Below are 24,943 nucleotides of genomic sequence, written 5' to 3' on the forward strand. Positions count from 1 at the left end.
TTTTAAATCATTTCTGAAATTTCAAGTTTACTCTTAAAAAGTCGGCATCTAAATAAAGTAGTTTTCTTTCGTGTGTCAGATTTAAATACAAATGCATGTTTAGAAATTTCAAACTTTATTTAAAGTATGATCAGGGCTTTGGCATACTGCAACACTTAAAGATAAGGATCATGAGGAAAGGATGGGTTTGCGCCACATCCACACAGAAAACATTAAATTGGCTGATGTGTAACAGGAACAACGTTGATGGTCGACAGATGGAAAACGAGATCATTAAAAACAAAGCAAAGGATCAAGTAGGACAAAAACACTAACTATGAAACACCATACTGATGAAAACCTAACAAAAGAACCCAAAACTAGACAAATCAAAAATGTCTGAAGTGGATAAATTACATTTTAAAGTTGATTTTTCTTTTACATACTGGAGATTTTGCACAAATTCACCTTTGAAACTATTTTTATCCAGTGGGTAACGTGGAGGATTCCGATAGAAAGGTTTAAGGCCAGCTACGCAAACACATTGAAAAGGATGAAGTTGCACGGATGTGAAATTAAAACAGCCACGGAGGTTTTTCCGAAGAAGAAGAAGAAAGTTCTCATCAGATTCCTTTCCTTGTGTTCATGATGGAGCTTGGATGGTGGTTGTGGATCTGACGTTCACGACGAGAGACCAGACCGACAGATACTTGAAACCAGAGGGAAACAACTACAAAGTAAGACGCGTAGCTACGACAATAAATTAAAGCAAAGATGGGGTCCACGTTATGGACCGCCTCTTTTTTGTTTCATTCTCGCTGGAATTTCACATTGAATAGAAAGATCTTTCATAAAAAGTTATAAAATAAATAAGCACTCTTTCCCTTTGAGTTCTGAGTAGAAAAAAAGTTGCATGGTGTGTGAGCCCAACGAGGAGACAGGAATTAGATTTTTTTTTTTTCTTTTTAACTATTATTTAATGTTTCTGCTCTTGTCTCCTCACGTTAAAACACACACATGCTCATCTTCAGTAGACCCAATTCACCGGGACCCACTGGGGCTCACTGCACAGTTTGTCCACAGAGGCCTGTAACACCTCGAAGGCCTTGTCCAGGTTGTCGTTGACGATGGTCAGGTCGAAGTAGTGGCTGTACGCCCTCTGGATCCGGGCGCTCTCATCCACTGTCTTCCTCAGGTCCACATCCTGCTGGTCAACAGAGGGCAGGTGAGTTTTTCCAGCTACACAGATAAAGAATTTTTTTGCAGTATAAGGCGCACTTAACAAATGGCCTATTTAAAATAAATTCATATAAAAGGCTCACTGGATTAGAAAGCGCATCTGATTATAAGGCACACCTTCAATGAGTGGCCTATTTTAAAACATTTTCATATATAAGGCGCAGTGTCGGTATTTGAGGCTTTCAGGTGCGCCTTATAGTGTGGAAAATACTGCACACATCTGAATTACCCGACATCCTGTCATTGTAACATCACCGAACAAAATCTGACTGCTGCTCTGCCTCCAGCCTGTAGTGGGCGCTGTCACCCTGTTCTCCTCCAGGAAGGAGTTGTAAACTCCAGTTCTGTCACCTAGGAGTTTTACAACTCTCCCATTTTTGATGTTGTCGGTCCATCTCTTTGTTTTATCACTGTTTGGATTAATACAATCGTTGAGTGTGTGTTGATGATGTGCTTTGGGGCTAGCTCACCGTCAGTTGTTTAGTGGTGATGCCTGCGTCCACCACAGCTTTATGCATGGCCTTAAGTGTATCAAAATCTGGTGCTGCGATGAAAACCACGTAAGGCATGAACTCCGCAGTTTTCAGGACTTTCAGAGCCTGAGGAGACGCAGAGGAGACGTCCTTACGTATAGAATAGAGAATAGAATCCACGCAGCTCTGAAACTTCGCTCTCCTTTTACCTGCGGGTTGACGTCCAGGATGCAGCTGCGTCCCGTGGCCACGACCTCGTGGATGGACTCGATTTTGGTGCCGTACAGGTTACCGTCATACTCTCCGTGCTCCAGGAAGCGTCCGGCCTTCACGTCCACCTCCATCTCCGTCCTGGAGGTGAAGTGGTACGAGTTGCTATTCAGCTCCTCATCACGTGGCCGTCGTGACGTGTCTTAAAAGGTGACCCTCAGTTAATAGTTTGAACAGATTTCTCTTTCATTTGCATTTAAAATTTTAGACATAAAAACTGCGTACATGGTATGGTGGTGCCAAAGCGCGTGGGATGAAGCACCATCAGCCTGTTCTTTAAGCTGCGCCGGCCCACGCCCTGAGCGCCAATCAGAACCAGTGTCTTCCTCTGGAAAGGCGGCACCTTGGCCACTTCTTCGTAGATCTGCAGCTCATGTCTGTCAAACTCTGTTTAGAAGGAAGTACAATTATTACCCAGTGAAAGTAAGCATAACACATTTAAAACGTTTAAAAATCAAAAGCATGAACCGACCTGCATTCTTAGCTGTCAGGTACATCATCTTCTTCTTCTTCTTACCAGCTATGGTTCCACAAAGGATCCCTGTAACAGAGGATGTACGTTTAGTTGTTATTACAGCCTGTGGCCAGGGGAGGGCGGACGCGGACCATTTTCCAAAGGGAAACACGACTACAAAGAGCTATCTGGTGAAAAATTTTCCAAGCTTTTCAACATCAGCATGGCTTAATAGAAAAACAGGCACAAACTCCAACATACCTGATCCATCCAACTCTCTTGGGACAAAGGCTTTCCTCTTCTCTTCCAAGAACTGACTTGGAATCAGTCCCGTTGCTCCGCCGACCACATGACATGCCTGTCACAGATTGCAGATCAGTTAAGGTGTGTGTTGGAAGTCAAAAGAAAAAGAATGAAAGACGGCTGACCTGCCACCAGTTGGGATCCTCTCTGTTCACGATCTGGAGGATGTCGCCTTTCTTGAAGGCCATGCCTGCCTCTCTGCAGGGAATCAGGTTGTCGTGGGCAGGGTTGTAGTCAAAGTATGGCCTCACATACACCTGTGGCAAACGCACACACAGACACACACACACACACACACACACACACACACACACACAGATCAGGGGGAAAGTTTGTCTCAGTTAATATAAGTTGATGATGAAAGCAGACAAGCACAAAAAAAGATGTCAAGACTCGACCTCAGCATGATGTGCAGCACAGCAGCCCCATTCACACTCATTATGTCGAGTGCGTGACGCTGCCCTCGCACAGCTGTTCCCGCTGTGCCGAGCAGCGGACACCAGGAAGAGTAAGTGCTCTCGCCGGCACATCAGATTAAACAAGGAAAGCAATAAAACAAGCCAGTAAAATATTCTGTGCAGCGCGCTCACTTCCAGCGGAGCAGGAAGTGACTTTGCTTTATGTCTCATTTTGTTGTCGGTGCTTGGAATTCAATTTGCAGCTCTGTTCTGGAAGAACAAGATCTTCATTTGCTTTTAAAACAGGCTGCAAAAGAATTGTGGCCAAAAAAACACCTAAAGAAATTACTCTACTCTCCTTGTAGCATGAGATTATGAGAAGTGTGTGTGTGAGTGTGACCTAGATAATACATGGAGGGTTATTAATAGGGTTCACATTCCTGTGGAGGGGATTGTATGAGGACTGAATCAAACATCACTGCCCAACATCTGCCTCTCATTACGTTATGTGTGTGTGTGTGTGTGTGTTTACCTGTGGAGGTGCTGGAGCGTCTCGGTAGCTCGGGAGTATTTTCAGGGTGATCCCTCCGCTGCAGGCTTTGAGCATCTCCTGCAGCTCGGTGGGGTTGTTACCAACGTCCTTCCCGTTGACCTCCTTTATGATGTCGCCCACGTGGAGGAGACCCTGCCTGTCGATCATCCCGCCGTGGAGGATCCTGGCGATGACGAGGTCGTCTTTCTCCACGCGGAAAGTCACGCCCTGAGAGGACGGAGGGAGACAGGGATGATGCTTAACTTCTGCTGCTCGGATGAGCAATCGCCTTCACCCGCAATTCTCAATTATTGATAGAATAATGCACTCAGCCTGAAGAATACACACACACACACACACACACACACACACACACACACACACACACACACACACACACACACACTCACACACACACACACTCTTGGGACCGTCTTGCTCTGCTCACCAGTGGTTCTCCGGCCTTCTTTCGGATGCCAATCATGCGCACGGCGTCGGCCTGCATCAGCGCGTTGTTCACCGCGGCGTCGTTTCCTGGTTCAGTCGGGGGCGGGACTTCGTAGCACTTAGACGCCACCATGTCATGAGCCTCCAAGAGAGACTGAAGAAAAGACGAAGACAAAGCAGGAGAGACGTTGGGCGCCAGTTTGCTGACTTTAAGAGGCCTTTGTGTTGATGCTACGCCTTTAGCATCATGAGTGAATTTTTGGAATTAAAATGACGACAACAGCCACTAAATACCAGGCTGTAAAGTCCTGAGTGCCTGAATCCAGGCTGAACGGAAATAAAAAGTAATTATCTAATGGCTCCAGTTCCAAATATGGATTATCACCTAACTCTAATCATTTTGGTATTAATTTGCGTCTTTCAACCGAGTTTCTGCTCAGGTTCCTTTTTCCCCCCCCCCAGCTGTCAGTCGACAGTAAACACGTCTTTAAATCCAGACATCATGTGATGTAATATCACGTTTCCTCATTCCCACTCTCATTTATTCCCGACTTGACTCCCTCTCCATCCCTATATCTGTCTCTGTCTCAGTAGGTCAGAGGGGTGTTATCCTTCAGCTTAAAGCACGGCGTGCTCTGATTGGTGCAGAGGATACGATGGGCTAGCTCCTGTTGGTCTACCCAGGCTAAAGCCTCTTGTAGCTTTAAGGTGAGAAGTAATGTTTTACTGATGCACAAAGGCAGAATGCAAAACATCAATTGTGAGCGACTGTAAGTACAGTCGAAAGATTATAAGCATAGGCTTCCTATTCATTCTACAAACATTTAAACAGATAAATATGAAGGTAAAACTCTAATCTACACACAAACAAATACAAAGTACATTATTTTCCACACTATAAGACGCACTGGATTATAAGGTGCACCTTCAATGAATGGCCTATTTTTAAAAAAAAAAAATTATAAAATGAATCTGAGGACTCATCTTCAATGAATGTGCCTTATATTTTTCAAATATAAGGCACATTGGATTATAAGAAATTGAGAAAATTAAAGGCTTTTAGGTGCACCTTATAGTGTATAAAATATAATATATATAGCACTTATTGATGAAGATGCAAAAGAAGATGCAAAAACTTAAGGTAAAAATTGATTATTCCCTATAGTCCCTGTACATAGAGCCTGAATCAATAGTAAGTCTACTGGTTGTTAGTACAACCCAGAAATCCTCTCTGAGTGTGTTTGCCATGTCTCACCTGGAAATGCGGCTCCTGGAGAATCCGGGACAGTTCGGCTGTGCTGTCGTCTTTCACTTTCAGGTTGCTGATGTCACCCAGGATCTCCGTCACCAGCTCCACGTTGTTGTCCTGCACCGCCTCCAGCTTCACCTCCTCCAGCTGTTCGTGGGCCTAAAGGAGAAGAGAGGCGCTCAGTGCTCTGTGCAATGCTCGAGCTTCGTTTGTGTATATAACAATAAAGACTTTTATTGTGTGGAAGTGAGGATATTGTTGTCAGCGTAAAGGTGAGAGCTGACGTACGATGGGACTTTCCATAATGCCGCGCAGGAAGAGCAAGTCGATGTCTTTGACCCCAGCGGAGGTGGGAAGCTCGCCCACATTGTCCAACACCTGCTGCATGGCTGGAAGGATGGGAGGAGAGAAAAAATAACACAGAAAGGAGGATTTTAATTAGACTTGTGAGTCGCAAAAGTCAGTGGACGTAACATATCAATATAGATGAAGAGGTGTGAAGAGCTAATACCTCAAGACCAGGGTCTCAAAGCCAGTGTAAGCCAACTTAAGACCATTAAAGCCCTGGGAATGTGTGCCTGTATGTGTGTGTGTGTGTGTGTGTGCGTAGTCATCGTCCAGTCATCGCTTGCGCACAGTTCATTCCCTCTGTGATTTTCTCAGCATCTACGCCTCTCATCATCCTCGACCTTGACTCACGTCTGTGGTGAGGTCGAGCCACACTCTGTCATTTCATCCTTCCATTTAGTAAAGTGCAGAATCAAGTAATCTGCAGCCTTGGAAAACACAAATCATGACATGCCCCTGTGCTCTATGATGATGAGCACACTTTACGATTTGCTCAGATATGTTTGTAGTTTTGGATCATTGACATGAGAAATTTAAGAGTTCATGCAAAAAAAAACATAAATGTCATAAACAGTGATGTCTTTTAAAATGTAATTTCACACCGACATGTTCTCATGTGAAAATTTGATTCAACGTGTGTTTTTTGCGAGTTTTGGATATGATTTTTCATCCCAAATGATTGTATTTCTGTATTTTTATTTTTAACTCTACATATACCGATTTGGATTTCAAAATCGAGTCAATCGTAATCATTTCGGTTAAACTGTAGCGTGACGGTGTCACGTGCACAAAAACAAACACACAGCTGTACGAAGAGGTGAAAATACAATTTCATCTGCACAAACATGTCCAAGTAAAAACAGAACCGTAGATTTTTATCATTGTGTTGAAAGAAAACTGAAATGTGAGATTATAAAAACTGCATAGCCACAAAGAATTTTAAAAAAAAGAAGAAAAAAAAAGGTGAAATTGGGACATGTGTTCTTTATGGACAGTTCATGTGGTGTTCACGTACACAAACACAAGGTTTCACAACCTGGAGTAAACACACAGTCTCACAGTAGAGCTGCAATTGCAGTTAAAATAACATTAAAGCAGCGTGATTTCACTCCAGCCTCCGATTAGTCGTAATTCCACCTTCTAGAGTCACATATGACCACAGAACCAAGAAAAACTAACACATGGATCCCGCTGCGGGCCTGACCTTTGCTCACTCTGTCAGCCAATCCATCCTTGACCCTACGAGTGTTTGCTCATCCTACAACCGTCCAGTGACGTCCAACCCCACCCACTAGCGCTGCTCTGCTTTAAATTCCTCCCTCTGCGGTCTCTGTCACCCCAACTAACCAATCCCTCTGTTTGTACGCCCACTAAAGCCTCGCATGATGCTGAGACCACCTGCTAAAAGAATTCCTACACCTGTTTCTCACAGAATGCAAAACAAGTCCAGAGAGAAAAGACCTGGCAACCTGCGTCATTTCTGAAAAGTAAACTGACGCATAAACATCCCATCATACCCGACAAAATATATTTGTTTTTACAGCAATGCAGAATATGGGATGAGCTGTGGGATCCAAAGAAAAGACAAGAGTCCTAACTGATTTCACAAAGTATGAATTCATTACAAAAATCCTTTGCATTCCAAATCTGCTTTAAAGCATTAACTTTACTCCATTTATTTTATTAAAAAGGAGGCAACGGGAGGTGACATACCCCCCAAAAAACACACAAAATTTAATTTATAGAATGTTATAACACAACTAGACTTCAGGAATTGTTGTATATTTAAAGTTTAGGGAGGGTACTCTCAACATTTCACATGTGCTCCAGACCGATGGACATCCGATAAAAATGTCTGAGAGTTAAAAATGAAAGCAAAGACCAGATGATCTATCTGTCACTTTGAACAGGTGAGATCTCACAGCTTCTCCGTCTTTTCCTCACCTCCTGAAGTGCCCGGTTCCTGGGTGGACGGCTCAACCGCGTGACCCTCTGCTCCAGGCTGTCCCACGGGCGCCATCTCCTCCTCCTGCACCCCATTGGGACAGACATCCTCCATAGCTGTGACCATTGCCAATCCTTCCTTCCTCTTCCCTGCCACCACAAGAATTCTAAAACTAAAAACTAAAAAAAACACACAAAAAAAAAACCACCAGCTGTCCTGCAACTGTCCTCCAATCGTCTGGGATGGCACTGCTGACCCACTAAACTCCCACAAAAACAAAAACAAAAAAACAGAGGACAGGAGACACAAAGACAGTGACAATGGATTGGGATTAAAATCAGGGGATATTAAGAGATGAGTTGGGGGGGGGAGCAGCGGAGAGGTGAAGGAAAGATGAGGGGGGAGGAATTTAAGAGGAAGGGAAAAGGATGATGTGAAGATCAGTTCAGAGCGACGGGCATGAAAGGAGACGGAGCTAGAAAGCTGGATCGCACACAGATGTGGACGTGGGCTCTACGCTCATCAGTCCCCTCCTTCGGCATTGGCTTTAATACCTTCCCTGCCCACACACACACACACACGCACACACACACACGCACACACACACACACACACAAACTCACACACATATAATCCCAACCTCTCGCCTGCAGTTGAGCATTTGCTTCAGAATCCTTCCTCTTGTTTCCCCCATCTCATCCGAAGCCTGGATGGTGGTAGTGGTGGTGGTGGTGGTGGTGGGGCTCACATACCTGTCCACATTGCTCATGGTGTTACGCAACTAATCTTACAAAAGATTAGTTGCGTCCCCCCTTCTTTGATGCCATTAAAACTGCTCAGATTTGGACCCCCGCTGCAGACATCTGCAGAAACTCATGAATGTCCGGGCCTAACCGGAGTGTGTTTTGTTCCTTGTTCCTTTTATTTTTTCTTTATTCTCTCTTCCTCCTTAAATAAATGTGCCCTTCCCTCCTTACTTGTCGCTGGACTTGAGGTTGTAGATTCAAGTTAAAGCCTTTCATATCCGGTGTCTCGTCTTACGTGACGATGTTGGAAATAATAACACTGGAGGATAATGGCAGGCAAGCAGCTCTGTGAGGCTGTATAGACACGGATGAATGGAGCTGAAGCTGATTATTAAACTAGCATGTATATAATGACTAAGGTGTCAGTGTTTAGTGAGTATAATGGGAACCATTTTGGCCACCTTCATGTAGCATATAAGGATGCTTTAACATTTGTTCAGTGCAGCTGAAGCTGACTAGTCTGTCATTATGTTTGTGGATATTTCTTTACCGAACAACACATGGGACACTTTTGTTTTCGCTATTGTCAAACAAAAGCAGAATTTGGATGGATAAATCGGAATATCGACAGGAGAAAAAAAGGTGAGTAGTTTGTCTAATTCCCTAAGAGTCATCCTCTGGGGACAATGAATGAATGTATAAAAGACTCCACCCCTCCAGCATGAACTAAGCCCCTCCCTGAGCGACATCGCTGCACAAAGAGCAGATCTGTGGGATTTAATCTGCCCCGCCTCCCCCTGCACACAAATCAACCCCTCCCCCAACCCCAGGACATTAGATTTTAATCCGGCCACGAAAGCACGGGATTACAGTCTCTCTCTCGCTCTCCTGAGAACATCCTGTGTTCAAACATCTCTGGTTTCAGACTATTTTACTGATGTTGACTGAAATGCAACAGCTTTCATTTGACCCCAGTGTCAAACCCCCCCCCCAAAAAATAATTACACCAAAACAAAGTTAAAGTAAATTTCTGATTGGTGACATGAGGATAAATGGTCCAGAATTATATTCTGCACAGACAACACTTTTGTCTAATTACTCGTCTGGAGGAAGTAAGACGATGAGGGCTGATTTCAGGGTTGACTGAGCTACAGCTGCATTATGAGGAGAAAACAAAGCATCATGGGAAGTCTGCTTAGTCTTGAAAATTGCACAGAGTATGATGTCGTAGCATAATGAGAAAAATAAGATTCTGTTTGAATAAAGGAATTGGTTAAATATCCAGCAGTAACTCAATTATAGCAGTGACAAAACCATAATGGTACCCATTAAATTTCAGTCATAGTGCCAGAATAATAATTTCAAGGTCCTTGAAGTGAAAGTGTTTTCAGTCTTTTAAGCCACGAGGACAAAAATACACACATACAAAAACCTGCTGCTTCATTGCTTCCTTCATAGTGATTTTTCTTTTTACAGCGATCATCTGCACATCCTCGCTTCAAAACCCGGCAGTCCTCCCATTCAGCTCGACAAAAACATGTCAGAAAACATTTCCCCAAAAGCTTACAGTTTCTCAGAAAAAATATAGGTGTCTAAAGAAATTGATTTTACCTGTTTGAGTCGGTGTAGCCCAACCCCAGTCGCTAGTGGCTGCTCATCGGTCGACCGCGAAGACCTGAAGACAGAAGACAGTGAGTGAGACTTTGTTTTTACCAGACATGTAAATGCAGTTCTGCTTGCATCATCGCATGTTCTTCATTCCGTACTCGGTTGATGATGCAGATATTAGCGCTTCTGTTTGACCTCTACGAACATTTCAAGAACTTCTTCTGTCTGCTCTGTGGAATGTCTGATTCGTCTAGATCAAACCAGTCTCTTGAGATAAGAGTCTCGCCTGTAGGCGGGTACCATTGTTCCCTCGGAGTGATGCACAATTATCCAGGGAGGTTCATTGTCCTCGGCTATTCGAGGAAACCTCCATCATCAGTCAGCATTTGTCTAAAAAGCAGCACTTATTCATTCCCAGATAGACTTGAAATTGCAAACTCAACATATGTTGTAGATGTTCATTACGTAAAACAAGAACCTAGGACAACAGATTCTCAAATTGTTTGAGTAGGGATTCCAAATGTGGACCTGCTCTCCTAAAAACAACCCTGACCCCTGTTGCATGACGTTTAAAGTCCCATTTATCTGATAGAACCAGAGGGCCTGGTGGCACTAAAGCTGTTCATGCTGCCACAAACAGCCATTGTCAAACGGACCGTTGGAAAATGCAAGCTGGCAAAAACAAAAACAATGAAATAGAGTGATTACAAATAACCCATGGCTGCAATCACCCGCAAGACAATAAATTATCACTCTTTCACGCTTCATTTAGTTCAGCCTCGCTCATTTCCTCCATTTCCCTTTTTTCCTTGCCCTGAAGAAAGAAAGGATGGTTCGGTGTCCGGTGGAGATCGTCTCATCAAGGATCACGGGAATCTCCTCTCACATTCTGTCAAAACCAACCAAAAGCATCGATTCATATCCTGAATTCTTCTCTTTGTGAATCTACTTCCTCTTACACTTGGGTCTTTTCAATGATGAGAGCTAAATGGTCTTTAATTGTGTCAAATAAAAGAGAGCAAGGGCTCGATCCATTACGCAACACAGATTACAATCAGGTCTGAAGCTCTCAGTCGAAGTGAAAGATATCCCTTGTAAGAATGTTAATGGAGCCAAAGCCACTGTGACCATTCCTCATGAAATCATCTGCACCATCGAGCAGGAGCCGGACCAATGAAAGGTCTAAACGTGGAAGGAGAAGCACATAGAGGAGGTGAAACTCCAACCTTATGTATGGTATATATACAGTATAAGTATATATCTGTATGAATGATCAGGACTCGCTTCTGGATTCCAAGAAGATTTGAAGGAGTGGATCGTAACAGAATACAGAAAAGCGCACATTGGGAATCACTGAGGAAAGCAGACAGAGATGAGAATCCTTAAAGACTAGACGGAGCTAGGGATGACAAAACACCTACATAACCTGTTTTTCTAGAAACTGCTGACTAAGTGTAACTGTTCCAGATAATCTGTTTTTTTGTGTCTGAAAGTCCATGAAGGCTGTCAGAGATTTTGCTCCAGATAAAAGTAATGATGGAATCTACGTGTACGAACTTATTTACATGTCTGGGTCGTCTCAAGGACGAAAAACATGGAGCTGCGTTTTCATTTATCGTTGATATAGCACACCACTCCATTCCGCAGGTTCCCAAAATGTTCCTTTATGGACATCAGTTTCTCCTTTACTTCTCTTTAGACTGAAGGAAAAGCACAGGGAGCGTAGAGCAGGATGGTGTGAAGCCCTCTGAATGCCCCCTGGTTGCCGGGCAAACAAATGACGGACAGCTCATGGAGGCAGGATTATGGAGGGATCAGAGGGTTTGGTTTGTACAAAACACTACTGCTTTCTCACACTGGTTTGTGTGTGTGTGTGTGTGTGTGTGTGTGTGTGTGTGTGTGTGTGTGTGTGTGTGTGTGTGTGTGTGTGTGTGTGTGTGTGTGTGTGTGTGTGTGTGTGTGTGTGTGTGTGTGTGAGACTCGAAGCAGAAATAAACATCAGCACCCTGTGTGGTTTTAATTCCCCTATTTGTTGTCACGCTAACAGGAAATCTCAGCCTACCTGTGTCTCAACACGAACATTTAGTGATTTTATGGTTCTGGATGGAGAACAACAATCTCACCCCTACGGCTTGAGACGCACAAATACAAACAGAGCCGAGCCTACGAGGCATCTTTCGTGGAGAAACCACACGATTCATGTCATTATGTCTATTCACTTCTATTCTCCGCCTCATAAAAACATATTCTCTGCCCTCTTGTGCACTGCAGAACCCCGGGGGCACGGCGTTCTGGCAGCAGCCGCCACTCCTCAGTGACTTAAGAGCCAGATGTCTCTCTGCTAGCAGAGTCCTGGGTGGGAGGGTGGAATTAGTCTGCTTTCCTGACACCAGAAGTGTACTGTACACACTCATATGTATGTGTATATGAGATGCTATTCATATACCTGCCCAACCATCCTCCCCCCACCATCACAATTACTACCCCCCATCCTGTCCAGGCTTGCAAACAGTCACCCGCTGCCCCCCAGAGAAGCACCAATGTAGGTCACTCCATGTGTTAACACAGCCACTCAGTAAGAGGATTACAACCAGGATGGCTAGTCACCATTAACAGATGAGTATCTGCAGAACATTTACCAAAAAACATGTTTATTATATGTCATATGTCTGGATCACGCTTCTCCAAATGTACACACACACACACACACACACATACACACACACACAATCTAAATAAACAGCAGCTTTCTTCAGATTTATGATGACTTTAAACACAAAGACATGGATTCTTGCATCACTGGACACTCCCCATCAGTCTCCTTGGCATCGACCCGTCAGCTGGTGGGATGGGAGGATTCATCGCCGTCTGCAGCCCGGGCGAACGCCTTCGGCACTGAACGTGCAGCATCTCCATAATGAGCACATGGTAACTTAATCTAACTCCCCACATGTCTACGTCTGCTTCCTCTCAGCCCTCCCTCCTATCCCAGCCCACACCCCCACCCCACCCCTGCTACTAACAGTTAGCATTAAGGAGGAGGTGAGGAGGGGCGAGGGGAGGTTGAAGTGATGCAACAGCTCCTAACAAGGCTGCAAAGTTTTAAAAAAATGAGAACAGTGATGTTTTTTTTTTTAAATGGATCTAACTGGGCAGATATGAGGAAATGGGTTCACCCAGAGAAGATTCCTTATCCTGTGTTCATCATGACATCAGGATCTCACAAGTCCTGCTGAACAATGACTTCACCACTGTCTGATGGCAGCAACACAAAATACTTCTGATTTTATCTGGTCTTATTCGTCACCTTCCTCTTCTTCATCGGTCATCGCAGATTCAGCGTTCAGATCGAGCAGACTGCAGAAGCTCCACGTTAACTAACTATTATTCCATGATGGCTGTTATGGTGTCGGTTATTTTGTTAGGCAGGGAGGGGCAGTCTGGTGTGAGAATGAGCGTTGATTGTGGGTGTGCAGATAACAACCCTGTGATGCATGAGTTGTTGCAGCTGGGGGATTTGAGTCACGCCAGTCTGTGTGTGTGTGTGTGTGTGTGTATCCCTTCCTCCATCCCTCACTTCTTCAGCCCCTTCCTCCTCTTTTCTATGCAGACGACCCCCCCCCTTTAGCTGTGTATTGATGATGAAGCAGCAGAAGCGTCTGTTGGATTCGGCCTCTGAGTGACTCACCACTGACTCCCAAGCGCTCAAACATTGGAAGAGCTTGTTTACCTTGAAATCTATGTTTTACTCTGAGTCCTGGGACTCATTCAGAGCAGCTTGGTACGTTTACTACGGTAAAATTACCTTCACACAAGCAAATTCCTACTTCTTCTACTTCCACTGGGTTGCATTCCACAGATCCAAGTCATCCAAAGTTCCACCAAACAACCACCACATAGCAATAGTCACAAAAAAATGCAGAAGAATATGATAGATTTCTGTAGATTTATCTATTTTTAAAAAATGAAATGCTATGAACTGTCTCAAACAGAAAAGCAGTATAAGCATTGTTTGTTTCGTAAGGACAATAAATATATTTAAATTCAGTGCATTTTCCAGCTTCAGCAGGTCATCCTGGATATCCCAGTCCAGAAACTTGAGATTTACTCACATGCACTCAACTGCTTTTGGCCCATTCCCTTCCTCCTTTTATTTCTCCTATTAGATTCATAAAATCTAATTAGGGCATAATGGGATTGAAAGGAAGAGAGGAAGAAGGATCATAAATTCTACTTAAGATGCAACCAGATTCAAACTCTCAGCCGTCTTCTGGTCTTTGTAGCCCCTCCCAGGAAGGATCCCCAAGGATGTTGCGTATGTGCATCGGGCTTCCCCCATCACGTGAACCCGTTTAAAGCGCTTATAAATCTCACCAAGTGAGCCTGCGTTCTCCTGGCTGACTGAGGTCCAATCATTCACTGGAGAGCTGCTCGGTCGCTGTGATATGAAAGTGGTTTTACGTTTCCATTAAGTGCTCACACAAAGTGGATCTGATGCATCATTACTACAGGGTGCACTCATGCATCCAGCGGAGCGAAGAAGTCAAATCAATAGCAGCGTGTTGGCTGCGCCTCCGGTCGGTCATCCTGTGCCAAGCCGCGTTATGATGATGATGATGATGATGATGATGATGAACGTTTTCATTCAAAGCGTCGTTCGTGTTTATCGTGAAAGTTTTTCTTGTGACTGCGCACGACTTGGAGTTGAAGTATATTTTTCGACATCCTGTACCCCCCCCCCCCCCTGACAGATATGAATAGTTTCAGGTCAATCCGACCTTCTGAATTTTTGTGTCTTCGCTCATGTTTCCCCAGTGGCGGATCGACGCCAGAGTTGTGACGCACGGCCACATCCCCGTGCGCTTTCACCGTGCGCCAGATCCGTGCCAAAAACGCTTTGACCCGACCACACAACTGTACATTCACACGGATTTCGCCACACATGCGGCCATTTTTTTGTTCCCCATCCGAGCCATTGTGCCGTGCGCGCACGTACAGCTCCAACCCATCCGCAATATCCTTCCCGGCGCGATTCAGGAAAAGACGCGCCACGGACGCCCAACACTGCTGCTGTGTGTCAGAATAAAACCTGCCCCCCCCCCACCACCCCCACCCGCACCCCCTCTCACACAGAGCGGACTCTTCCTCTGTCAAACTCCCATCACACGCGGTAAAGTGTCTTTGTCTCCCGTTTGAATGACAGCGGATGAAGGAGTTCCAGATCGAACCGCAAATATCATTACGCGCCGCGACCTACCTGGAAATAGTGCGTGGGAGTTGGCGGTAGTCCACGGATTGTCCCGGTTGGACATTCAGGCCCCCCTCAACTGTCCGTCCTGGTCCCGCAACAGACTACCAGAGAACACGACGTCAATCATACACGCGCGCCACGCCCTTTTCTTTATACGTCACGCAATATCGACCAATGGCAGCAGAGGTACCGCCCTGGCCACATGAATATATTTTATATGTACAGCTTTTTTTTTTCTTTTTTTTTTTTTTACTCTGTCATTGACATAAATACAGTTCATTGTTATTCAAAAAACGTCATGTAAAAAAAACATGAATATTAATCGCGGTTAATAAAGTTAAACGCAGGTCTACCTGGAGTTCTGTACTTTCACAGTTCATGACGCAATGTCAATAGGATACTATCACGCGGATGTAATAATAATATAATCATAGATTATACTATAAATGTTTATAATTTTTGATTTTATTTTTTTAATTACCACAAAAGACCACACGCTTTTTAAGAACAATATTATCAGTCACACCTCAAATAATAGGAGATATTATTATGTTATTATTCCATAACACGTTCGTCTGAGTGTTTTATTTTTGTTTTATCTCATTTTTTATAGAGGTACGTTTGTCATGTTTTGACATGATTACATGTCATGTTGCGGTAATAATTTCTATGCTAACACAAACGTCAGTGAAGCGTTTACCTTATGGCCACAAGAGGGCGCAATCTCATAGAATCGCATGGTCATTTACGACCATGCGATTCTGGGGTTGGGGATTTGAAGAGAGCTGTGGTTGATCCAGTCGGTAGTCAGCAGGGGTTCAAGATGTCTATCAAGTCTAACGACTTGGAAAATACCAAAGAATCAATAAGATGACTCAGCGGTCCATGTGCACAACAGGACAGCATTAAGGACCAGTGTGTGTTCTAGTATAGGTGATTTATCTCAAATAATTAATTGATGAATATGAATCCACATGTATGACCTGAGTTATTGCTCCATTTCACCTTGCAGGCAAGTCCAACTTGACTCTTATTTCAGTAAACATCTGACAACTTTTCAACGTTTTCCCTGACCAACACAAACATTAATTCTTCAGAAATCAAGAGTGTTTCTTCAAACAATCTTTAATAGCACAATTATACTATACAATCACATTTATGTTCCACAGATGATAAATCTGAATACATTATTTACATTTTTATGGCACATACAGTAAGCAGTTGTAACTGTCGGTGATGGGGGGGGGGGGGTGAGAATAAGTGGAAGCTAATAGGAAAACTGGGCAGAGAGAGGTCATCATGTGCAGAGCAGTACAGAGTGGTTCATGTGTGAGGGTCAGGATGTTGCAGTCGGGCAGCAATGAGGAGGGATCCAACAAATGGTGGCATCACCACAATGATGGGTCATATCTGGTGATGGAAGGAGAGGGGGGGGGGGGGCATGGAGTCAAAGGACAACAGTCAGGTCCTGAAAGGGCTTAAACAACACAGAGATCTTATACTCAGTATCACACACACCTTGACTGTGGAAGTGTGTCCGTCCTTTCCTTCAGCAGCAGCTCTGAGACTAGTGTGTCCAGAATCTCAGGACTGGACCTCTTCCCATACCTGACACACACACACACACACACACACACACACACACACACACACACACACACACACACACACACACACACACACACACACACACACACACACACACACACAAAGAAAAGACAGGTGTCAAAGTAATGTGAAATTTCAAGATTATGTCATACACTTGGAAAAAAGTGTAAGAATAGAATAGAATAGAATAGAATAGAATAGAATAGAATAGAATAGAATAGAATAGAATAGAATAGAATAGAGGAAAAAGGAGACCTTGGCTGAACTGAATACAAATATCTGAGCCTCAGCTTGTCCTCATGTCATGAGTCCAATTAGACACTTAGTGGTGCATGAACACAGTCAGATACAGACTCTGCAGGGACAGACAAGTCTTTCTTCGCAGGTCCTCATATTTCCTTGTCTGTCTATCCGATGATAAGCCCCGGCGGTGCACTTGCCACCATGGGTGGTTGAATGACTGCAGTGGCATTCAAGCCCATACAATATAGAGAGCTGCACACTGTGGTGGTGATTTGACACAGCATGCTGATCCTTACAGTCAATTCTCCTCAGGATTTGTTCTGCAGGTCTTAAATAGTCAGCGGGTGCTGGTTGGTTTGTAAGAAGATGTGAGAAGCTGCAGGCAGACCTGCAGGGACTATCAGCTCCCACGCACTTTGTTTGATGCCTAATTGCGGTGTTTCATTGTCCGATCACTGCGTTTTATATATGATGTGTGTGCTTATTATATATATATATATATATATATATATATATATATATATATATATATATATATATATATATATATATAATCTTGAATTTGGCACTATAGATTTAAGACAAAATGAATTAGACTGAATGAATCTCCCAAAGCTGTTAAAAACAACTCCAAAAAAACTTGATTCTCCTGACTTGTATGATGCCATGACATCCAGCACTTACCGTCTGGTGGAACAGAGTGAACTCAAACGTTAGGCTTCCTTCTATTCTTGTGACGAGGTGCCACAGTCCGCCTACCTCTGCCTTGTGATGAGGTTGATGTAGTGTCTCAAGGCTGAGTAGTACTTGGCCAGCTCCTCGGCCGGGGCGTCCTCCCCAGGGTTCTCCGGTTTCACCGGGTATCCCTCCGTCAGGGCGCCCAGACAGAGCAGGGCCCACAGCAGGAGTCCCAGAGTCCCCAGACAATTCCCCAAGTTAGGATGCATCTGGTTCCAGGAAAGTAGAAAGATGCTCAGTGACACTGGACACTCTCCCCAGACATTTTAAACTTATTAATGTTCTTTATTAAGGAATACACACACCATTGATTTGAACAAAAACACATTTAAACGTCAATATTGTGATCCATCTCTAATAACCGGGATTAGTGCTGCTTCTTTGCATACAGAAAATCCTCGCAAGTCGCGCAGACACTTCAAAATAAGTTTCATAATATGATGTGTGTGTTTAATAAATTAAAATGAAGGTACTTACATTTCCCAGAGAGTATGCGGAGGTTTGCGCGCAGTCCTTTGGCGTGTGTTCTGTCCACGGGCGCTCGGAGTGCGGTGGGTCTTATACCTGTGAGCGCAAGAGGCGCTGCTGAAAAACGCGTCAGAGCTCCGCACCGTTTGGCGCAAGTCTCTGCCTTTCTTCATTTGAACGTCACCGGTGACGCGGTTATTAGGGCTTTTTAAGCAGTTTGCCTATATTTTAAACGCATGAAAAACGCAAACTAAAAATAGAATCAGCTAATAAGACTTAATTACCAACGAAAACGAGAAGGATTATGGATGAAGTTTGTTTTTCCAAGAGTGGAATCAATCCAGCTGCAGTCATGAGGTTTTTAGGATGCTGACAACGTAACGGCAAAAAAAAAGTCCTACTCAATTACCTGTGGATATATTAATTGAGTTATTGTCTTATAATTGTAAATTGACACACACGCACACACACACACACACACACACACACACACACACACACACACATACAAAAGGAGTGTGATGTTTTGGTGTTTATGAGGTTTCTCTAGAAAGAAGCCAATAAATTATTCCACAATCAAGTCGCATTTCTTTTGCACAATGAGATCAATAAAGCCAGCTGAAGCCACAAAAGAATGGCATCAAATGAATCTTTGACAGGCGGCCTCTTTACCAAAAGAAGATTCGAAGACGACGCCTCGGTGATCTGGAATCAAAAGATCTCAAACAGATTTCCATGTACATGAACACTTTTCATGACATGCTGTTTCGTTGAATCAGTCCACTTATTTCATTTTGTGGTTGACTCCATTGGATGGAAATAGAGACTCGAACACGCGATGTGAACAAAAGGCCTAAATGTGAATGTAGAGGCACGTCAGTCAAAGAAGAGCCCAATCTCCAAGAAACCCACTTAATAAGAAAACCCAAATAGCACTTCAAATGAATCTGTATCAGTAAGTGCTTCATTTACTTCCCATTCATGATCCTTTTGTACGGCAGCGTGCAAGCATACAATCTATCAAAATCACTATTCTTCAGCAGTGCAGCTTTTTAAGGTGCAGCGGAGGATGTGGTAAGAGCTTTTTGTGTAGTACAGGATGCTAAGAGGGAGATGAGGAAAGAGACACAAGTGAGAGTATCTGGAGTGCAAAGTTATGACCGAATCATCGTGATCACAGGCAGGATTTAGAACTTCTAGTCTCACACAGACACGTAGTGACTCACTTCAGTAAGTGTAACACCTCCTCTGAAGGAAACAGCTTGAACCTCCATGTGGAAGTGTATAAATGATGCACATGTTAAACCACATAGTTATATCTGAGAGGCCGGTTAGTGTTTGTTTAAAAATAAAGAGAAACGATAGGAGTCCGAGGACTCAGACCTCTGCCCCAGCAGCTCAGTGTCACAGTGATGTCATCGTACATAAACACAATAACCCCATGATTGTACAGACCACCCTCATGATATAGCTCTCTGAATGAAAACCAACCCCTTTCATTTGGAATCACATTGATGTCATTATTAGTTCATTATTCAAGAAAAATAATATTCCACAAATGGATATACTATCACGCTAAATTTTCAAGATGCATCAAATTTGATACCAAATCAGAAGACTTTTAGCAACAGCTTAGTCTTTGCAGTTATAACTAAGACTTGATCATGCTATAATTTGCTTGTTAGTGCTAATCACAAAGTACAGCTTAGGCCAAAGTGGATGTTTCTTTGTTGTAAAGACATTTGGTGATGAAATAATGAACAGGAGAAATCTCACCAAAGTTATTAATATGACTGTGTATGCCAATCTTCATGATTATCTATCAAATAAATAGAGACGTGTCACTCTAAACCACACATGAAAACCTCACAATGACGTTTATTGCACTGTTGGCCTCTAAGTGGTAGTTGCTGGGTTTTTTTAATATATAAACCAAACCTGTTTTTACAAGTCAAATCAAGTCAAATATTGTAGTAGATGCTGTGTACAGCATCTACCACAATAGTAGATGCTGGTATTCTTCAGTAAAGATGTACCCATCCACACCTGAAAATAGTTCCCAATGAATGCACACTATTCAATACACATTACTGAATTAAGGAATTGTCACTAAAGGCTAATGGTTTTTGGTCATATTATTGGGATCTGTTGGCAAAATAATACAATATCAAAATAATACAATATCAACATGCCATTAAAACTAAATGGAGGTGAATCCAAAAGAGGAAAATGGCAGAAATAAATTCATAATGTACAAAATCAGCAGAGCGGCATGCAGTCATTACATTGTACTGAAATCTGCTGGATGTTGGTGCAGAGGATAGTGTTGTATTCCAGTTCAAGGAAAAGACAAAGGGTGGTGTAAGACAAAGTCTTGGTGCTTTAATTGTTATTAGAAATATTTCTGTAGAGAACAAATGCTTTGCAGATCCAGCTGTTTAAATGCAAATATGTTTCCCCTCCTATCATCAGCCTCCTGGTTTGGACAGTATGATTTTCTTGAAAAATGAGTAAAAATCCAAAGACCTGTAATGTTCTGCTGCTGTGAATCTCACTTTTCAAATTTACCATATGTGCAACAGTGATGGGGGGTGTGAAACAAAAGCAGGCAAGCATGTGGCTTCAATCAGGTAGTTATATGCAAACAAGCTGGGAGGACAAATAAAAAAAGCATCATCTCTGGGTTGGCGCTCTCTCGGCTATTACACCACTCTCACAAACAAGTCTGACATTTAAATTATTGCCTTTGAATGCACTATTGTCTTATGGTGACAACTGTTACTTCTAACCAAGCACTACTATTACTTATAGCACCGGCAGTCTCCTGTTTGTCTACGTGGGCTGCAGCTGCAAACTGAAGGTATTTCTGAGTACGTAAGGCCTGTTATTACATTCATACTGAAGGCATCATCGGATTAATTAACTTCAATAAAAAGATTATCGACTGGTATTCACGAGGCCTGATGTATCTCGACTCGCGTTGCATTGCAGTTGCATCAAACAGCAGAAAGATCTAGATTTAGATTTCATTACTGATTCAAAGTCATTTGCATAAGCAATATTGTTTTATGACTCCACCAACTTCGGAAACAAACAATAATTGTCTTTCTTTCATAGAAATGTTCTTCTGCCACTACAGAATCATTTCTACTATCTGCTCCTCTGTGCCGCTAGCAATCAACACCTCAAAGAAGCATGGCCCATAAATGTCCTTCTTTGTTCAGGCCGTGACATTAATTGACAGATTTTGCGAGCAATTACCGAACCATATACCATAATAGTTCAGAGAACACAAGCTTTTCTTCAATTTCAGTTTGAAGTAAGTACAATGCTGACAACTTCTCAATGAGGAAATAAAAAGAAATAAGATCCTTTGTCGTTCTCTCCCTTGTTCTTCTATTGCCCTAATTAAGCCCCCACTGTTTTCACAGTCACTCCATCAAGTCACAGAGTCTTAACTTTACTGTCTTAACCTCACGTCTCAGTGTGTGACTGTGTGTCTGTGAGAATAAATGTGTTTCTGCCACACCTGTCTCTGGGGTGAGAGGCATTGCTAATGCCATGTCAAAGGACGTCTTTTGATTGACAGGTGAGCAGAAGGTTACGCCACCGAGCTGTGATAGGTCGGCTCGGCTCAGGTGTGCAGGTCAAAGACCCGAGCCTGATATTAACGGCCCTAAGTTTGCTTTAACACATAATTGAACCATTGTGACCTGCGTGAGACCACAGTCTTCTGTTTACGTCATGGGTGTGTCAGGTGTTTGTTGAGGGACAACAACATTATCATTATCATTATCATTATCATTATCATTAACATTATTATAGTCGTTATTCAGTTCATGTAAGTACTATTTATCAATACCATCATAAAAATTTCTGTATTCACATTAAGCTGTAACATGTTTTAACTTATATTCATGGAAGTAGGATATATTCTTTCTAATATTTCTATTTGGAGTTAGTTTGGAATAATTCAACCATGTCAGCCTCCTCAAAATATACTTCCAAAAAAATATTATTTCACGTCAGAAATTGCAAGAAAAGGAAACTGAAGCAAAAAGATAGAACATGGAAAATGCTCATCTCAGCATTTCAGACATTATCTGTAGTCTCAGAGAATTGTATTGTTCTGCATTCAATAACCGGTAGCTAACATTACTAAGTTACTGCAAGGATAAGGATACTGTCGTAAATGTTTCTAATTAGTAAAGCTCAAAGTTAAGCGAGGTTAGTTTTCATCTGAATAACCTTAGCAAGTTTGCTATATGTAATGATTAGTAGTTAAATATGGCAGTCTAACTTTTGGCAAAGTGCTTCTCAACAGTTCTTTCTTTAAGATGCTTAATAACCAAGAGTATCATTAGAATTATTAAGTACCAGCACACATGTTTCAAGGCTGTGGAAATCATCACACGGAATAAAAAAGACACCCAAAATATTTTTAAATAACAAACTGGAAACTATTCTTGGCTTCATTGGTAATTTGTATCGCATAACATTGTGAAATAATAAATAATGTGATCAATAGAATGTTGCCTTATCGAGAAAAGCATCAAAGTATAACTTAACATGTAACCAAATATGATGAGTTATTTTCCGTTTCCCGATTTCGGTAGCTGACCTGCAATAAAAAGACAAAGAACCATAAACACCTCAAAACCAGGATTTTTTAACAACTCAACATGTTTATAGATAAGGACAGTTACTACCGACAATACATGCAGTACAAACAAGGCAGTCAGAGACCGCAACATCCTGCGACAACCCTGAATTCAAAATTTTACCCTGACCTACACATTTTTGTGCCTCTGGCCTCCTGAAAATATTGCCTTTTGTTTTGTGATTACATCTTATCAGGTTTCAGAGATGTGTACCTAAAAAGGTATAAAAGGGAAAATGTGACCTTAACCCAGTTTTTCAAGGTCAAGATTTTGATCAAATTTTCATCTCCTTGCCTCCCTGAATATAACGCATTTTGTTTCATCTTTGTATGTTATTCAGTTCCTGAGAAAAGTGCAAACATATGTACAAAAAGTTTAAATCTGTCCTTGACCTAGTTTTCTCAAGGTCAAGGTCAGTCGGATGACCGCCCTCCAGAGTCTGGGTCCTGCCCGGAGTTTCTTCCTCAGCGGGGGAGTTTTTCCCCGCCACTGTCGCTTATGCTTACTCTGGGGGGTCTGTTAGGTTCAGTGCGTTGGGTTAGGATTAGGCTCCTCTCTCTCCCGCTAGAGCGGTTCTTTTGTGTGTTTTTTAACAGCCTGGGGGTCTGAGAGGACTGTAATTTAATCTGTGCTGTATGTCGTGCATGTATGGTACACTTGACAATAGGACTGACTATGACTATGACTATCATCTCATTTTCATCCCCTTTGCTGCCAGAGTAACGTGCTTAATCTTTCATCTTTCTATCCGCAACGGTTGTGAAGCTATTTGGTGGATGGACGGACGGACGAACACATGTAATGATGAAGGGCATTAAAGTTCTTGAATTATACCTGCTACTGTGGTTTAATATATTAAGGTCTACTGAATTCATTCTTTCATTTTCATTCATTCATTCATTTTGTCAATAATTTTGTATGCCGTAGGTTTGAAGGGCGAAGGTGATAATAGATAGTCTCACCAAGTTAAATATATTGACAACCTATTAGACACAATACAAGATGCAGGCATCATCGAAAATGAGCCTCATAATGGAGGGGAAATATATGACTCAAGCAGACCATCTATTACACTAGAAATTGCGGAAGTGTACCAATTACCAAGAATATGCTGCATTCATAAAACATGTTTGACTCACATCCGACAAAGTTACTGTGTCCACACACTCATTCTGCCAATTAAAGGTGAAATACTTCTATTCAGGTAGCTGGTAGTGAGGTGCATTTTGTTTAATTCTCTGAGTGCACGCAGTTAGACACAAAGAGAAAAATGCATTTACCCACCCTCACGCAGCAGCTAGTGGTACATTTTTAAAACAAGTCTGACATTTTCAATAGCAGCAAAGTTGACAAACTGTCAGCTAAATGTACGAATGCATTACTGAACAGTGAATTAATGTGTTTAAAAACATTTCCCCCCCAAAAAAACAAGAACAATTATGAATGCTAATAAGGTCTAATTTACATTTTTAGGACTTAGAAGCAAAAATTTGTGCTGTGGTCATTTGATTGAAACAGCGATTCTTATTCTTTTCTTGCAGGGATTTAAATGAGAACATCAACGTAACTATACATTATCTGCTCCAATTGAGGAAAATGTTCAATTTCATGGGACCCAGTCTTCATAAATATAAAATTTTACAAGTATTTTGAACCTTTTGTTTCACTGAAACAGTTGGCTAAAAGACACTTAAATGCTACAGTGAACTGCGGTGTCTTGAGGATTTGGATGATAAATATCACAATAAAATAGTAGAATTTAGCAATACAACAATTGTGGATTTAAGGCTCACAAATTTCATGGACTCCATTCTACACTGAAAGCTGTTTGTTTTAGATTGTGTATTCATGAGCTGTACATTCATTATAAGTACACTGTGCACTGCTTCTGTCCTTTGCGTTTTGGATATTCAAGCTCAAATGTGTATCTTCTCTCTGAGTAGAATCTGGTTGACAGTCTGAAGTGGTTTCTCATTACCTCTC

The 24,943-nt window shown here is 42.4% G+C and overlaps 2 protein-coding genes across 3 annotated transcripts; both read right to left on the minus strand.

Annotated features, from left to right (window-relative positions):
- Nucleotides 1-98: 98 nt before the first annotated feature.
- On the minus strand, nt 99-15,381 carry pals2b (protein associated with LIN7 2, MAGUK p55 family member b). 2 transcript variants are annotated; one of them, XM_068333127.1, is made up of 14 exons: nt 15,249-15,381; nt 9,995-10,058; nt 7,637-7,896; nt 5,633-5,733; nt 5,351-5,503; nt 4,097-4,249; nt 3,649-3,876; nt 2,844-2,975; nt 2,677-2,773; nt 2,434-2,502; nt 2,187-2,348; nt 1,901-2,103; nt 1,689-1,817; nt 99-1,183 (listed from the first exon to the last, which is right to left on the minus strand). In XM_068333127.1, exons 3-14 carry the CDS (start codon nt 7,761-7,763, stop codon nt 1,007-1,009), a joined length of 1,731 nt encoding a protein of 576 aa, XP_068189228.1. In that variant the 5' UTR covers nt 7,764-7,896; nt 9,995-10,058; nt 15,249-15,381; the 3' UTR covers nt 99-1,006. The 2 variants fall into 2 exon arrangements, with proteins under 2 accessions (XP_068189228.1, XP_068189229.1); XM_068333128.1 differs by lacking the exon at nt 7,637-7,896.
- Nucleotides 15,382-16,491: 1,110 nt separating this feature from the next.
- Nucleotides 16,492-18,346, minus strand: npy (neuropeptide Y). Its single transcript, XM_068333051.1, has 4 exons — nt 18,309-18,346; nt 17,853-18,040; nt 16,761-16,850; nt 16,492-16,652 (listed from the first exon to the last, which is right to left on the minus strand). The coding sequence occupies exons 2-4, from the start codon at nt 18,038-18,040 to the stop codon at nt 16,631-16,633; spliced, it is 300 nt and encodes a 99-aa protein (XP_068189152.1). The 5' UTR covers nt 18,309-18,346; the 3' UTR covers nt 16,492-16,630.
- Nucleotides 18,347-24,943: the final 6,597 nt, after the last annotated feature.

Source organism: Antennarius striatus, chromosome 14 (genome assembly GCF_040054535.1).
Source record: "Antennarius striatus isolate MH-2024 chromosome 14, ASM4005453v1, whole genome shotgun sequence".
In the NCBI taxonomy this organism is placed as follows: Eukaryota; Metazoa; Chordata; class Actinopteri; order Lophiiformes; family Antennariidae; genus Antennarius; species Antennarius striatus.

Excerpts from the sequence above, each read along its gene's own strand:
- pals2b (XM_068333127.1), bottom strand. The coding sequence starts at position 7,763 with ATGGTCACAGCTATGGAGGATGTCTGTCCCAATGGGGTGCAGGAGGAG. Across the intron at positions 5,734-7,636 it reads GGAACCGGGCACTTCAGGAG|CCATGCAGCAGGTGTTGGAC; the intron begins GTGAGGAAAAGA and ends CCATCCTTCCAG. Across the intron at positions 1,184-1,688 it reads TCACCACTAAACAACTGACG|GATGTGGACCTGAGGAAGAC; the intron begins GTGAGCTAGCCC and ends GTTGACCAGCAG.
- npy (XM_068333051.1), bottom strand. The coding sequence starts at position 18,040 with ATGCATCCTAACTTGGGGAATTGTCTGGGGACTCTGGGACTCCTGCTG. Across the intron at positions 16,851-17,852 it reads AACCTCATCACAAGGCAGAG|GTATGGGAAGAGGTCCAGTC; the intron begins GTAGGCGGACTG and ends TGTGTGTGTCAG. Across the intron at positions 16,653-16,760 it reads GACACACTTCCACAGTCAAG|ATATGACCCATCATTGTGGT; the intron begins GTGTGTGTGATA and ends TTCCATCACCAG.